The sequence below is a fragment of the Symphalangus syndactylus genome, chromosome 7 (genome assembly GCF_028878055.3).
Source record: "Symphalangus syndactylus isolate Jambi chromosome 7, NHGRI_mSymSyn1-v2.1_pri, whole genome shotgun sequence".
In the NCBI taxonomy this organism is placed as follows: Eukaryota; Metazoa; Chordata; class Mammalia; order Primates; family Hylobatidae; genus Symphalangus; species Symphalangus syndactylus.
This window is the reverse complement of record NC_072429.2, coordinates 123,818,993-123,835,451: the sequence shown is the minus strand read 5'-3', so window position 1 is coordinate 123,835,451 and position 16,459 is coordinate 123,818,993. Positions and strand designations below refer to the sequence as shown.

The 16,459-nt window shown below is 42.3% G+C and overlaps 1 protein-coding gene across 5 annotated transcripts in view; it reads right to left on the bottom strand.

Annotated features, from left to right (window-relative positions):
• ZNF572 (zinc finger protein 572) overlaps positions 1-16,459 on the bottom strand; it is a 57,497-nt gene that overhangs the window by 12,771 nt on the left and 28,267 nt on the right. Inside the window, exons 1-3 of one of the 5 annotated variants that reach the window (XM_055287229.2) lie at positions 6,378-6,458; positions 4,061-4,174; positions 415-3,445 (exon numbers count right to left, since the gene is read on the bottom strand). In XM_055287229.2, the coding sequence (XP_055143204.1) occupies positions 1,992-3,445; positions 4,061-4,139 (1,533 nt within the window). In that variant the 5' untranslated portion in view covers positions 4,140-4,174; positions 6,378-6,458 and the 3' untranslated portion in view covers positions 415-1,991. The other 4 variants (XM_055287230.2, XM_063642940.1, XR_010121752.1 and 1 more) reach the window with 4 other exon arrangements.

Below are 16,459 nucleotides of genomic sequence, written 5' to 3'. Positions count from 1 at the left end.
GATGTTATCTCTTAAAAAAATTAAAAAGGGCCAGGCACAGTGGCTCACGTCTGTAATCCCAACACTTTGGGAGGCCAAGGCGGCTGGATCATGAGGTCAGGAGATCGAGACCATCCTGGCTAACATGGTGAAACCCCGTCTCTACTAAAAATACAAAAAATTAGCCAGGCGTGGTGGCAGGCACCTGTAGTCCCAGCTACTCAGGAGGCTGAGGCAGGAGAATGGCATGAACCTGGGAGGCAGAGCTTGCAGTGAGCCATGATCGCACCACTGCACTCCAGCTTGGGCGACAGAGACTCCATCTCAAAAAAAAAAAAATTAATGCATAAGAAAAAAATAAAAATAAAAAGCCAATAATGCCTAATGTTTTCCCCCTTTTTTGAAAGCAGAAAATTTCCCCCAAATTCTTCAATATCTTTGTTAGTTTTTGCTTTATTTTTGTAATCAAATAACAATACAAAAACACACAAATACCCTGCCAGCATCAGGTGCACCACAATAATGAAAGATAAAATAATCCCCATGCAATTAAATGACCATCAGCTACAGAACTTTGCAGCAGCTACAACTGACCCATTCTGGCTTCACATTCCTAATATGCATCTCTGCATATTATTCATAAAATATATTCTGAATCCAAAAATTAGATGAAATCATGGGCAACTCAGGAGTCCTAATCTTCCTACTCATCTACCTTTTGCACTAGTAGGAAAAAAATGGGAGGAAGGGAATAGGATATATCTAATAATTTCCAAAGCATCATTCCCATAGGAATGAGTAGGGAAGATGGGGCCTCAGTTATCAGATCCATATACCAATTATGTCAAGAGGCAAAAGAAAACTGTCAGTACTGAAACTAAGAAGTCTCAGTACTCCTTAATGGCAAACTGTCCTTGGACACTGGCTCAGATTTAGTGAGTTAATTATTAGAAAAAGAACCCAGTTCTTGAGCTGACCAAGAATTACATAATGGGATAACTTAGGGAAAAGGCTCTTCATTTACAAATTTTAAGATAGAATTCAGGAATCCTGCCTTCTATTCTGGCTTTGGTCAAGACAATGAGGTCATATCACTAGATAACTCAGTTGGCAGCACATGAATTAGAACACACGATCATTAAAATATCCAATCTCTAAACCCAATACTCTATCCCAATTCTACTCTATATTACAATTCCTTTTGGACAGCAAACCCTCCAGAACACACTTGTACAGTCTTTATAGGAAATATTTATGGGTCTGTCAAGAATGATGATCTTGAATGAAAGAACCTTCTATAATATCCAATACAGCAGCCGCTGGTCACACAGCTACTGAGCACTTAGAAAGTGACTAGTGTGACTGAGGAACTGGATTTAAAATTTCAATTAATCTTAATACAAATAGCTACATATGGCTAGAGCCTACGGTACTGGACAGCATAGTTTTGGATGGTACAACAGTTAATTTTTAGTGACTAAAAATGCATTTGAAAAAAAAAATCTCTTCTTTCTTAAGCCCCAACAAAATAGCCAGGAAATCACATTATTTGCTCAAAAATACCCTTCCTCTGGGTAAATCCCTGAGGCCGGTAATGATGTATCTCTACCCAATAAGGGAAGAGAAAATAAAGTAATTCAATAGCAATTCTAGTTTCAGGTTCTCACGGTTCCTTTGCTTACTCTCAGGATTACTCTGTACGTGTTCTTTTGAAGCTATTACTATCTTACCTTAAATTTTTAACAGTCCTCCTTTCTTCATCCTTGGTGGATGAATCTCTCACTGGACAGATCCAATAACCTGGTGATTGGGGTCTTCCCATCCTTTAAACTGGGAGGTTGACTTTTTCCAAATGTTTCGACAAACACATCAAAGAAACTTTATAGCACAACAATCACAGAATACCTAAATTGTCATGGTCCAACAAGGAAGAAAAAACCATCACCAAACAGGCTTTGAGACTCAGGAAGAAAAATTTGAGACTGAAAATGAAGGGATGAGGGGCATTTCCCCTAACAGTTTTTCCAAGTCCATTCATGAGGAAAATCCCCAGTGTCGGGAGACTCAAAAGGCTTTTCTACGTGAATTTTCCGATGCTGACTGAGGTAGGCACTTCTGCTGAAGCATTTCTCACAGCTAGTACATTTGTAAGGTTTTTCCCCTATGTGGGTCCTCCGGTGCCTGATAAGGTTAAAGCTCTGACTGAAGCATTCACCGCAATCAGGACATTTATAAGGTTTCTCTCCTGTATGTGTCCTTTGGTGAATCACCAGGGTGGAACTCTGACTGAAAGTTTTCCAGCACTCAGAACATCTGTAAGGTTTTTCTCCTGTATGTGTTCTCTGATGTCTAATGAGATGGGAGCTAAGGCCAAAACTCTTTCCACATTCACAACATCTATATGGTTTCTCTCCTAACTGGATTCTGCATTCTTCTATCACATTGCAGTTCTGACTCAAACTTTCTTCATATTCACAACTTTCATAGGATTTCTCTCCTGTGTGCATTTTCTGGTGTGTAATAAGGTTTGAACTACGACTAAAATTCTTCCCACATTCTGGACATTGATAAGGCTTTTCTCCTGTATGTATTCTCTGATGTTTTATTAGAGTAGAATTACAACCAAAGCTTTTTCCACACTCAAGACATTTGTAGGGCTTCTCACCTGTATGTGTCCGCTGGTGGCGAATGAGGCTGGAACTCTGACTAAAACTCTTCCCACAATCAGGGCACTTATAAGGTTTTTCTCCAGTGTGAGTCCTCTGATGTTCTATTAGGACGTAGCTGTGACTAAAGCCTTTTCCGCAGACAGAACATTCATATGGTTTTTCACCTGTATGTGATCTGTGATGCTGAATAAGGTGAGAGCTGCTGCTGAATCTCTTCCCACACTCGGGACATTTATAGGGTTTCTCTCCCGTATGAGTTCTCTCATGGATAATAAGATGGGAGGTATTGCTGAAGCTTTTCCCACATTCACCACACTGGTAGGGCTTCTCTCCTGTGTGCATTCTTAGATGCTGAATCAGGTGAGAACTGTTACAAAAGCATTTTGCACACTCAGAGCATTTATAAGGCTTTTCTCCTGAGTGGGTCCTCTGGTGAGTACGCAAATGAGAACTATTACTGAAGCTTTTCCAACATTCGGAACATTTGTAGGGTCTGTCTACAAAGGATGAATTCTGCTGGACACAGGCATTGGTATGTTCTCCTGGGTCCCATTCCTGGTGATTGGGTTTTTCCTTCTCTTTAGCTATAAAATTCCCCCAATTCTCTGACTTGCCATCACTCTCATAGGAATCATGACACCAAATCTCATCTTGAACCCATGTCAGTGGCATTTCTTTTGCATCCTCATGCTTATAATGCTGTGGTCTATGTCTTTTAGACCATTCTGAAAGTTTCTCTTTATCTGCCTTAGAATTATCGTGGTGAACAGTTTCCAAATTATTCATATTTGCATCTCCTGCAAGAATAAACAAATATTCTAACCATATTCTGAATCTCTGCCAGAGAAGTAAATTCTAAATTGCAGTGGAAGAGAGGAAATAACACTCTAAAACCTCATAATTTCATATAAAAAAGTTTTTAAAGACAGCTTTACTTCTTTTCCTCTATTTACCAGAAGCAGGTGGATATTTTTTGTACTTAGCAACAACAGTAATGAATTATTTGAATCATTATTGGCAAAGGGAACAACAATCTAAAAATAAACGCATTAAGTTTTGTTCTAGAAGACTTGAGAGAAAAAACAGGATTGATGTGAATAGGAGTGAAATTGAACAGGATACCATCTCAGGTAAAAACTAGACAATAGCTTTGCTAAAATCTGAGCAAATGCTATAGAAATAACAGTAGCCACTATTTATTAAGAACAGTAGCTTTGGATGTGGTATCTCACTAATTCTAAAATATATGTGAAATGGATATTCATTTTCTTAAAGATGAGAACAATGAGGCTGAAATAATTAACACAGCTTAAAAGTGACAGTACAAGGAATTAAGGTTTGTCTCATTCTAGTGTCCTGTTCTTTCTACATCAAATTTCCTAAGGATTCAGATCATCGTCTTGATCCCTCACCTGTGAAGAGGCTTTTCAAACTCTCCCTCTCCGTAAAGCTGTTAGAATCTGAGACCAACAGTTTTTTTTCTTGCTCCATCACAACGATCACAGCCAAGTTAGAGATCAGAAACCCTGTGGAAGGAAATAAATTATGTTTGGAGGCATTTGTTAAAGCTTATTCTTCCTCCTTCCTTCTCAACCATTCCAACACAACAATAGGAGGCAGAGAATGTTCCATGAACCATACCGAAAATAAGAAACACAACTTTTAGCAGCCCTTTTAGAAAATCTTATCTCAGATCTAAGTGTTTAGAATTAAGGGTTAACCCTGAAATAACAATGCAAAAAAGTAAATCTTCACATTAAAGGTTTGAGGATCAAGCTTCAAAGACAGAATACTAATCCTCATTGTCCACACGTAGCTTAGAAACACTTTTAATTTAAAAAACAATTTTTTTTTTAAGACACCAATAATAAAACTTATAAAGACTTCAAGAAATCAATATGCAGGTATAAGCAGCAGCTAAAGAAAAAAAAGCACCCTGTTTAGTTTCAAAAGAATAACTTGGTCTTGACAGAAGGAAACCTTTGAAGTCAATTTCAAAGGAAAGTTAGGATTTATATAACCAGTAAGAGAAATTAGGACAAAGCAGAGGCAGAATAATTATAGCCAATAACCCTGCAATATAAAAAGGAGGCTAAAGAGGGACCTCTTCCTCCTTGCACTTAGTTCCTAAGTCTATCATATTCACAATATTCATTTCAGCCTAAACTTTGTCTTCTGGAGCCAACAATCACTAACCTATTTTAAGGGACTAGAAAATGTTCCATCCTGGCTAATTCAGTGAAACCCCGTCTCTACTAAAAATACAGAAAAACTAGTAGGGCGTGGTGGCGGGCACATGTAGTCCCAGCTACTTGGGGGCTGAGGCAGGAGAATGGCTTGAACCCAGGAGGCAGAGGTTGCAGTGAGCTGAGATCATGCCATTGCACCACTCCAGCCTGGGTGACAGAGGAAGACTGTCTCAACAAAAAAAAAAAAAAAAGAAAAGAAAAAGAAGAAAATGTGATCTACCACAGGAAGGCAGTGACATACGGACTTTTGGCATCCATTTCAGAATGTAAAGAATATCATTATTTGGGAGAAAAATAAGGACATAAAAGGTTATACAAATGCACACATTTTAAAAACAAAAAATAGTATCTGTACTTATATTGTATCTGTACTTATATTGTATCTTCACCATTCACCACCTTCCTATTATGTGCCAGGTAGTGAATGAAATAATTTGCACACATTTGTCATTTAATTCTTACAATAGCCCTCTCAGGTGTATGAACTACTACCAGCATTTCACAGGATGAGTTTAAAAGGTATTAAGAAACTTTCCTAAGGTCACCTAGAAAGTGGTAGAGCAGGGTTGAGCTCCAAGTCTGTTTGGATGCTGACCTTTTTCACCCTCTTATCTATTATCGTAAACTAGAACAGAAAGCAGAGCTGGGCATAATCCCAAACTGCAAAGAATCCTCAAAGAGTCCCTTTATTTTAGAATATACTGACGGGCGTTTTAGAAAACAGATCTACATTCTTAAACCTTGTAACAAAGTGAGTGGACATTCCATAAGCACACTCAGCAAGTGGGGATTTGTTCTAGAGAAATGTGAAACTAGTCTACGTTACTAAAATCCCCAGTGTTTGAGTGGGGGGGGAGAAAAAAACCATACACCTGAATGCAAAAAAAGGAAGGGGGTGGAGTTGTTCGAATGGAGTTATATATTTTGCTGTCCTAAGTTACATATTGTTATCAAAGTATTTACAAAAGAAGCAAGAGTCTGGACAACACATTACCATCCCCCCATTTTCCCTACTAAAATACTATTAAATTTGGCAGCAAAGGAGCCCCCGGAACAGTGGCTCAGCAAAATGGTGAAAATTACAAGGCCATACAAGGCTGCCATTAAGATGTCTCTCCACGGGGAATGGCTGCTTTCACTGTTATAGAGCAACAAGGTGATCAGAGTGGGGCCGTGCTTTGATCAGAAAGCCTTCAAAGAAAATGCACTGCCTGAAGCCTAGTTTTAAGAACCGCTGGCTGGGACAAGTTGGAGACGCTGGGGGGTGAAGTTCCAGGATACCAGACTGTCTGCGGCCGACAAGATCCCGTAAGGGACCACGCGGACAAGGATGACGGTGGCCCGCCGGCGGGAGATTCTGGGCCTTCGCCCCGGCAGCAGCGGGATCTCTCTCCCGAACGTCCACTGCAGCCTGGACGGAGCTGTTTCCACTCCTCTATCCCGCAACCCTCGGCTCCCTCAAACCCAGGAAGGAACTCACTGTTCTGGGTGCCACACCCAAGGCGCCCTGCACCCCCAGCAGTCCGGGAGGCCCCCTCTCCCTCTGACCCCACCAACCCAGGGACCTAAACTCTCAAACCCGGAAGGCAGAAACAGGAAGTTACCCCCATCTCCCCTGGCGGCTTTGCTAGGGCCGCTCTAGGAAACAGTGATGGCCAACTCTCGTTGATCTTAACCCTTAGGGTCCTGGACCAGAAGGAGCGTGGGGGTGGATTTCTTTTCCCTGTGCTGTGACCAGCCAACTGTGAACCTCATTCCTCTCACTTGTCAGGCGGCTTACGACAGGGGCCTGATTGGAGCTTACACTTTTCCGTGCCATCAGAATATCATCAGATTAATTATCATCACTATTAGAATCAAAATCAATCTAGCATTTTTTTTTTTGAGACGGAGTCTCTCTCTGTTGCCCAGGCTGTAGTGCAGTGGCGCGTTCTCCGCCTCCCAGGTTCACACCATCCTCCTGCCTCAGCCTCCCGAGTAGCTGGGACTACAGGTGCCCGCCACCACGCCCAGCTAATTTTTGTATTATTAGTAGAGACGGGGTTTTACCGTGTTAGCCAGGATGGTCTCGATCTCCTGACCTAGTGATCCGCCCGCCTCGGCCTCCCAAAGTGCTGGGATTACAGGCGTGAGCCACCGCACCAGGCCTCAATCCAGTATTTTTAAACACCTATTGTTTCTGTTCCCACCACTGTGAGCGTGGATATATATTTACTTATCTGTGAAAGAAAGCTAAGGCATCCGTTCACATATAAAACAATTCGTTTACAAGGCACCCTTATTAACACCTGGAAAAGTAGTTAATCCCTCCTCTTTCATTACGGAGAAAATAGAAGCCAATCCCTTCACCTCACCTCTACCAAACAGAAATCTACTCAAGTCTGCACCCTGCCGTTTTCTTTCTTCCCTCCTGTTACAAGACAGAGTCCCTCTTTGGCCCTTTTTTTTTTTTTTTGAGCTGGAGTTTCACTGCGTCACCAGCCTGGAGTGCAATGGCAGGATTTAGGCTCACTGCAACCTCTGCCTCCCGGGTTCAAGCTATTCTCCTGCCTTAGCCTCCCGAGTAGCTAGGACTACAGGTGTGTGCCACCATGCCCAGCTAATTTTTGCATTTTTAGTAGAGACGGGGTTTCACCATGTTGGCCGGGATAGTCTTGATCTCTTGACCTCATGATCTGCCCGCCTCAGCCTCCTAAAGTGCTGGGCTCTTTGGTATTTTAATAAGCCCTTTACTGGTACTTACTTTCCTACCTGTCTTCTTGGAAACTTCACACTACCAACTAAACTCTCCATCCCTCCGCCCACATCCCCAAATAGTCCCTCAGCTTTTCTTTTCTCTTTTTACTTACAATGTTTCCATTTCATCAATTTTCCACTAACCTTAACATTTCTCTTGCAGCAACAACAAAAAAATCACTAGCATCACCAATGACCTCCACGATGTTAGTTAGCGCAATTGGTATTTTTTAGTTCTCAGGTCCTTTTTCAGGAGGTTTGATATGGCTAAGGACTCGTCTTCTAGAAACACTCTTTTGAGGTGACACCACATTCTCCTCCTTTTCTTCCAACATCTCTAGTCAGTCCTGTTAGTCTCTTTTCCAAGTCAGTCCCTCAAGATCATCCTCTCCTCTTATCACTGAATGTTCTCTGCCTAGGCAATCTCATCCACTCCCACATTTTCAAATACCACCTAGCCAGACAACTCAAAAATTTACTTCCCCAGCCCAAGCTACATGTCTGAGCTCTTCACTCATAACCAATGGTCTACTTGGCATCTCATACAGGAAGTCTCAATAACACCTCAAAACCAAAATGTCAAAAATCAAAATCATAATGTCTTCTCACTGTTCTTCTCCATATACACATATAAACACAAAATAAAACAAAATAAACCTGTTTCTCTTCCAATATTCTTTCAACCATCCATCCAGTTATATGGAAACCCAGAAGTCCTTCTTTTCACTTCCCTTTCCTTACCTTCCATATACAATTCATAAATAAGCCTCATCTGTTGTGTAATAAATAATTCTCACCTGTAGTTGTTTCTCCTAACCACCAGGGTCACCTCTAACTCAGGCAACCAACACCCCTCATTTGAAGGATTTCCATGCCCTCCTAACAGTCCTATAGATACCCATCCTTGCTCCCTCATTCACTCTTCCCTGTTGAATCCAGAGGGATCTTTTCCAAAAATGAATCTGATTCTTCCATGTTCCTTTACCTAATTGAAGCTTACTCATCCTTCAGATTTCAGCTTACACATCACTTTCTCACAGAAGCTTTCAAGGCTCTTCTACATGCTCTTCTTCTACCATATCTTTTTTTCCATTTTAGCCCATGTTATGACTGCAACTTTGTGTGATTGATGCATTATTTTGCCTCTCCATCCAGATAGCAAGCTCCATGAGAAGAGGGCCTGCCTCCACTTTTGCTTGTAATTCTATCTTACAACTTAGCACAGTGCCTGACTCCTTCATTCATTCATTTAACAAATATTTGTTGAAAGCCTACTATGTGCCTGTTACTGTGTTATCCTAGACACTGAGGATACACCAGGGCACCAAACAATGTGAGGGAGATCATAAATGAACATCATCAAAAAGTAAACAAAGAAACGTATGTTAAGCAGTGATGAGTATTAGAAAAAGAAGTAAAGGAAGTTAAAGAAAGTGTACTATTTCAGGTAAGGTGATCAGGGAAGTCCTCTCGGTAGGGAGATATTTCAGCAGAAGTATGAAGGAAGAAAGGCGTGGGCCTCATTGTTATTTAAGGGAGGAACAGTTAAAACAGGAACAGTAAGAAAAAAGACTCTGAGATGGAAACTCAAGAAACAATAAGGAGCAGAGCAAGGGAAGTGAACAGTACTTGGAGACAAGGTCAGAGAAGTTTCAAGAGGCTAGATCAGAATCATACAGACCGTAAGTGACAGACACAGGGATGAATCACTCAGAATCCAAGGAAGTACATGTTGCCCACCTTTGAGAGTGCTGTGAGCAGAAAGCTTTCAGCTGTTAGTTCCCTCAGGGAGTGCTTCAGTTTCAGAGAACAGCCTTTCTGGAGCTCATGCCCTTTCCAAGGCAGCCCATGTCTGGGGACTGATCAAGGCAGAAACATAAAAGGCTGTCCATGTTGTCCAAAGCAGGATAACTCTTAAATGCATTATTTCAGCTCCTGAGTGGTGTTTGTTTGTTTGTTTTTTAAGACAGTCTTACTCTGTCACCCAGGCTGGAGTGCAGTGGCACAATCATGGCTTACTGCAGCCTCGACTGCCCAGGTTCTAGCAATCCTCCCATCTCAGCCTCTTAAGTAAGTGGGACTAAAGTCACGTGCCACAATGCCTTGCTAATTTTTAAATTTTTTTTGTAGAGAGGGAGGGTCTCACTTTGTTTCCCAGGCTGGATGTGAACCCCTGGGCTCAAGCAATCCTCCCGCCTTTGCCTCCCAAAGTGTTGAGATTACAGGTGTGAGCCATAGTGCCCAGCAAACTCCTGAGTTCTTGATGGCCTTGATGGAAGAATCTGTTGTCAGGCCCAAATTGTAGGTCTTCCCTCTCTGCTCAATCCTGATTCCTTTCTCACCCTTCCACAGGTTTGGATACCAAGGCCATTTCCTAATCAACACACTGGACACTAAACTCAGTCTCAGAATCTGCTTCCTCAACAAACAAACAAATGAACAAAAACCTCCAAAATACATATATAAAATGAAATGTCCTTTCTCATCCCTGCCCCCAGCTATCCAGTTCTTCTCTCCACTGGGGCAACCAACGTTGTATGTTTCTTTTGTATTATTCACAGATATGCCGTATGTGAGCAAATACCTACCTACCTGCTTATATACATACGTACATATACACATACATAGGTAATGAATAAAGATAGGTGACAGACATTCATTCATTTCTTTTGCTACACATATAGTAAACTATTCACTTTGTTCTAAATTTTAGTTTTTTCACTTAACAACATGGAGAGTTTTCTTTACTTCTCTCTCTTTTTTTTCTTTTTGTTTAATTTTTGAGGCAAGATCTCACTCTGTCCCCCAAGCTGGAGTCCAGTGGCATGATCTTGGCTCACTGCAACCTCAACCTCCAGGGCTCAAGCAATCCTCCCACCTCAGCCTCCCAAGTATGTGGGACCACAGGTGTGTGCTACCACTCCCAGCTCCCAGCTAATTTTGGGTTTTGGTTTTTTGTGTTGTTGCTTTTGTTTTGTTTTGTTTTTTGTAGAGACAGGGTCTTACTATGCTGCCTGGGCTGATCTCCAACTCCTAGGCTCAAGCAATCCACCTGCTTTAGCCTCCCAAAGTGCTGGGATTACAGTCATGAGCCACTGCACCCAACCGAGAGTTTTCTATAATAGTACAGGCATTTATCATAGAGCTCCCAGTATTCTTTTTTTTAACAGTTGCATGATATTCCATTGGGTAAATATACCAGTATTTATTTAACCTGTTTTTTATGTTGCTTCCGAACTTATACTATTACTTATGTTGAAATGAATAATTTAACCTTTATTTTTTTTAAAGCTGTGGTGGATATTGTATATTGGTTTACTCAATATCCATTACCACTTTCTTTCATTATGCATTCCTGCAGAGAAGAGTTGGTGTTATGAACTGAATTGTGTCCACCAAAAATTCTTTTTTTGTTGTTTTTTGTTTTTGAGATGGAGTCTCGCTCTCTGTCCCCCAGCCTGGAGTAGAATGGCACGATCTTGGCTCACTAAAGCCTCTGCCTCCTGGGTTCAAGCAATTCTCCTGCCTTAGCCTCCCAAGTAGCTAGGATTACAGGTGCATACCACCACAACTGGCTAATTTTTGTATTTTTAGTAGAGATGGGGTTTCACCATGTTGGTCAGGCTGGTCTCGAACTCCTGGCCTCAAAAACTCTGCCCACCTTAGCCTCCCAAAGTACAGGCATGAGCCACCACACCTGGCCTTCACCCAAAATTCTTATGTTGAACCTGTAATCCCCAGTGTGGCTGTATTTGGAGATAGGGCCTCAAGGGAGGTGTTTGAGGTTAAGTGAGCTCATAACGGTGGGGCTCTAATCTGATAGGACTGGGGTCCTTGTAAGAAGAGGAAGAGACACCGGAGACATCTCTGTCTGTGTACACACAAAGGAAAGGCCAGGGGAGAACATAGCAAGAAGGTGGCCATCTGCAAACCAGGAAGAGAGGCCTCATGGAAACTAACACGATAGTACCTTGATCATGGACTTCTACCTTCCAGAAGTGTGAGAAAATGAGGCCATGCATGGTGACTTACACCTGTAATCTCAGTACTTCAGGAGGCTGAGACAGGAGGACCACTTGAGCCAAGGAGTTTGAGACCAGTCTGGACAACAGTGAGACTCCATCTGTACAAACAATTTTTTAATAAAAAAGAAAAAAAAAGCTTTGCATGGTGGCACATGCCTATAGTCCCAGCTACTCAGGAGGCTGAGGAAGGAGGATTGCTTGAGCCCAGGAGTTCAAGGCTCCAGTGAACCATGATTGCACTACTGCACTCCAGCCTCGATGACACAGTGAGACCCTGTCAAAAAAAAAACAAAAAAAACAAAAACCAAAAAACCCCAGAACTGTGAGAAAATGAATTTCTGCTGTTTAAGCCATTCAGTCTAGTATTTTGCTGTGATAGCCTAAACAGACTAATACAGTTGAAAAAGCTAAACATTACATTTCCGAGACTTCTTTGAAGCTGTAATTGCCATAGTTGTAGCAGCAGCTTTGATTGACACTCCTGGAAGTCCATTTCCTCAATCCTCCCAGAGATTCCAAAAGTCCTTTAATCCTTGTAATGTATCTTTTATTCCTTATGTCAGCTCAAGTGAATTCTATTCTCTGTAACTGACTCCAGTTAGTACACAGCTAAACTGCTGGGAGGCTCTAGTTTGGGGTTGAGGGCCCATGGACAAAGTTTGTGCATTCCCTGGAGTAGCAAGCTTGCAGACAGAACTTCCAGCTGGAGGATGGCTATATGGTGTGCGTAAGCAGGCTGAGGCTGGCACCACAGGTCCAGCTCGGAAATGAAAGAAGAGTGACGCTTGCCTTCTAATTATCTGTTCTAGCCATGAGCAAACTGTTATTGGAAGATGGAGGAAGGGGGTCCTTGTTATGTCGTGGCAGAAATTTGGCAACACTGTCACCTGTGCTAACATGTAGAAAATAAGAAATCCACCTAATCAACGCAAACATCTTGGTCAGGGGTTGGCAAATTCATTCTGTAAAAGTCTGGAGAGTAACTATTCCATGTTTGTGGGCCGTATGGTCTCTGTTGCAACTACTCAGCTCCGCCATAGTAACTCAAAAGCAGCCATATGCAAGACTAGTATACAGGTATGAATGTGTTCCAATAAAACTTTATGTATGAAAATGGGCGGCCGGGCCTGGTGACTCATGCCTGTAATCCCAGCACTTTGGGAGGCGGAGGCAGGCGGGTCTCCTGAGGTCAGGAATTTGAGACCAGTCTGGTCAACATGGTGAAACACCATTTCTACTAAAAATACAAAAATTGGCCAGGTGTGGGGGCATATACCTGTAATTCCAGCTACTCGGGAGGCTGAGGCAGGGAATCACTTGAACCTGGGAGGCGGAGACTGCAGTGAGCCAAGATCCCGCCACTGAACTCCAGCCTGGGCGACAGAGTGAGACTCTGTCTCTAAATAAATAAATAAATAAATAAATAAATAAATAAATAAGGGGGCAGCCTGCCTGCCAGCTGACCTCTGTTCTAGCTAAAGAGATTTCAAGGTAGAATAGTAAGCATGACACTTGGCTTCTTCTCATTGCCTATGATAAAATGCAAGAGAAAAGAGATAAGCTGAAGAACCAGCCCTTGAATATATAGGAGCTAGAAACTGCTGCATTGGAAACAATTTGTTTTTCCACATCCCAGCCTCTCCGGATGGCAAATAATGTTAAAATTAAGAAATGGCTTCTGAGAAAAGATCGAATATCGGGCACCGCTAGGAAAAAGTGTTCTAAGTAAGTGTCAGCAAACTACAAAAGACCTGTGCAGGTCTTCCTTCAGAACATGCCTTGAAGAACTTCTGTGTTAAACAGTGGGATACCAAAGAGTCTTAAGGGCCTTGACCACAGCAACCACATAAGGAAGCCAAGGGAGAAAAGGGCTTATCTCATGAAATTTGTGGGCACACCTTTTGACTAATAGAGTGAATGATATATTAACACACCAAAAGCCTCAAGATTTCTGAAAGCATCCTGTCAGCTGGGATTGATAGGCACAGAGACAGTACAAAGCAGCAAGAGGTCTTCAGAACCCCAAACTTCTACTGGCAGGAAGCAGGCTGAGAAAACTACACAGGCACAAATATGGGTTACTATCATCAAGATAATATCTAAATTTTGGGACCTTTCTATTGTGGCTCATCTCGACCACCATGCTCCTCCCAAAATTGCTTGTGGTTCTCAGAACACAGCTTGCTCTTCTATACCTCTATGTCTTATTCTCTGCCACCATGGCACTGCCCCTGTCACTCCTACTCTTGCCTCCTCTCCTACCTCCCATCTATCTGTAAAGCAAATGTCCCCTCCTTCTCTTCTCCTCTGAAATATCATCTCACCAATTAGCCTCCCTTGACTCTCCCAGGAATACTTAAACTTTTTTCCTCCCCAACTTGCAACCATGTATTCTACATGCCCAAAGGTTCTGAACCAATTGAGAAACCAATTGAGAATAATAGCTGACACACGTATTAGATAGGGATCAAAATGATCAGCTTTGTCGCAGGTAAAACTGGATTGGAGAGATAGCCTGGGGACCCAGGCTTCCTACTTCATCCCCATGCATTAGACCAACTTATGCTCTCATTTCCATGGAAGAAAATCCTGCCCAAGAAATTGCGCTGACCACATGTACAAGAAGCAGAGAGTAGGTAGCAAATGCTCTGTGGGTAGGAAAATCTTAGAGAACTCGAGGGCCTACACCACACAAGTTCAGTCTTTTCTGCTCCACCTCACCCATCACAGAAGACAGTTTTCCTGATCCTATAAATGAGTAAGGGGTAAGGATGAGGGCAATGAAATGAAGGGCAGAGGATACCTTCTACTATTTCCAATAAAACAATTTTTCTTTTATGGGGCTGTAGGAATGTGGGGAACAGGAAAGAATGCCTTTCTTTTACATCTATAAGCTTCTTGAAAAGCCATTTAATAAACATCTTCAGCTGAATTTAAGAATCAATAAACGAGGCCAGGTGTGGTGGCTCATGCCTGTAATCCTAGCACTTTGGAAGGTCACGGTGGGTGGATCACTTGAGGTCAGGAGTTTGAGGCCAGCCTGGCCAACATGGTGAAACCCCATCTCTACTAAAAATACAAAAATTAGCTGGGCATGGTGGCAGGTGCCTGTAGTCCCAGCTACTCAGGAGGCTAAGCCAGGAGAATCGCTTGACCCTGGGAGGCGGAGGTTGCAGTGAGCCAAGATCCTGCCACTGCACTCCAGCCTGGGCAAAAGAGGGAGACTCTGTCTCAAAAAAAAAATGAATAAATGAATTTGCTCACCAGATTGTCTTATATTGTAGTATGCTGTGTGGACATCTGTCATCCAGGCTAGCAGTGAGCAATGTGAACATAGCAATCTTGTCTCATTCTTACAATGAGTAAATAAACTCTTACAGTACAATGCCTGGAGGACATTGAGGGCATGGGAAGTATGGAAAATTTATCAGGTTCCTTTATAAATGTTTACTTTCATTTCCTTTGTTCTTTCATTCACTTATTAAACAAGTATTTACTGTCTCTTCGTGTTTACTCCTGGAGAGGGTCATTCTGAACAAGAGTTTGTAGAGATTGCCCTGACTCCTGGCCGGCTGACACAGGGCACTGAAGAGTGAGTTTTTGCCTTTCCCCAGCCATGGCTGTTTTCACGCATCAGTGTTAATAGGAATAACAGTTGAAACTGTGTTGATATGGGTGTCTTAAGGAGTGTTTTCAGTTTCAAGTTATAGACTATGTGACTCACACTGGTTTAAACCATAAGATCTTTATTCTTCACTTAAGAAATGTTTAAAGCAGGCAGTCCCGTGACAGAAGGAGCAGCTCGGTGATGCTTTCAAGGGCCCAGGCCATTTTCTTCCTTCCTCTGCATTATTCTTAGCATTTTGATGACATTTTCCCTTAGGCTTCTCACTTCATGACTACAAAATGGCTGCAACAACTCCTCCCATCATGTTCTAACACCATAGTGTTCAAAGCAGGAAGGGAAGGGGGCAAAGGGGGCTTTATTTTCACATGTATCTCTCCTATCAAGGAGAAACATGTTTTCAAAACCCCCCAGTAGATTTCCCATTCTGTTTCACTGGCCAGAACTTGATCATATGCCCACTGATTAGAGCGATGACTGCCAAGGCGGAATTGAGGTGTTGTGATTGGCTGAGGTCAGTTGTGTTTTATCCTCTGGAGCTGAGCACATTGCTGCCCAAATCGAATCGGTAAAAAGGGGAGACTGACAGTTGAATTAGTAAGCAATCAATCCCCTGCCACAACAGACATGAGCAGAAAATAGCAGGAGAAGCCTCTGGGCTGCAGTATCCACAAGCTCTTTAAAGGACATGGGCCTGGGATGACTTCTTTTTGTAAAACACAAATTCTTTCACCCATGACCTCACTCCTTTGGAGCACAAATGAAACCACTCCCACAGGGTTGACAAAAATTGCATGCTGGGTTCTGGACAGAAATATAGTTATAATTAAGCTTTAATCAGACTGCACTTTGGCCCACTTCCTTGTTGCTAAAAGTCACTAGATACCGACAATTTATATTCCCTTTGTTCCTACAGACAGGATCTCTGACGTTAGAATCATACGTCTTTTGTTTAAGGATTGCTTAAGATGTTTTTCAGACCCTAAATTCCAGCAACCAGGTTGAAGATCCCCACAGAGGAACTGGATCAGTATGAGAACGTAGCTTCTTCATCTCCCTGCCCCCAGTGATCTCTCCACTTCAGCCCACTTCAAAACCCTTAAAAACCTCAACCCTAAGTTCCGTGGGGCAGATGGATTTAAGGTTTCCTCCCATCTTCTCAGTTGGTGATCCCAT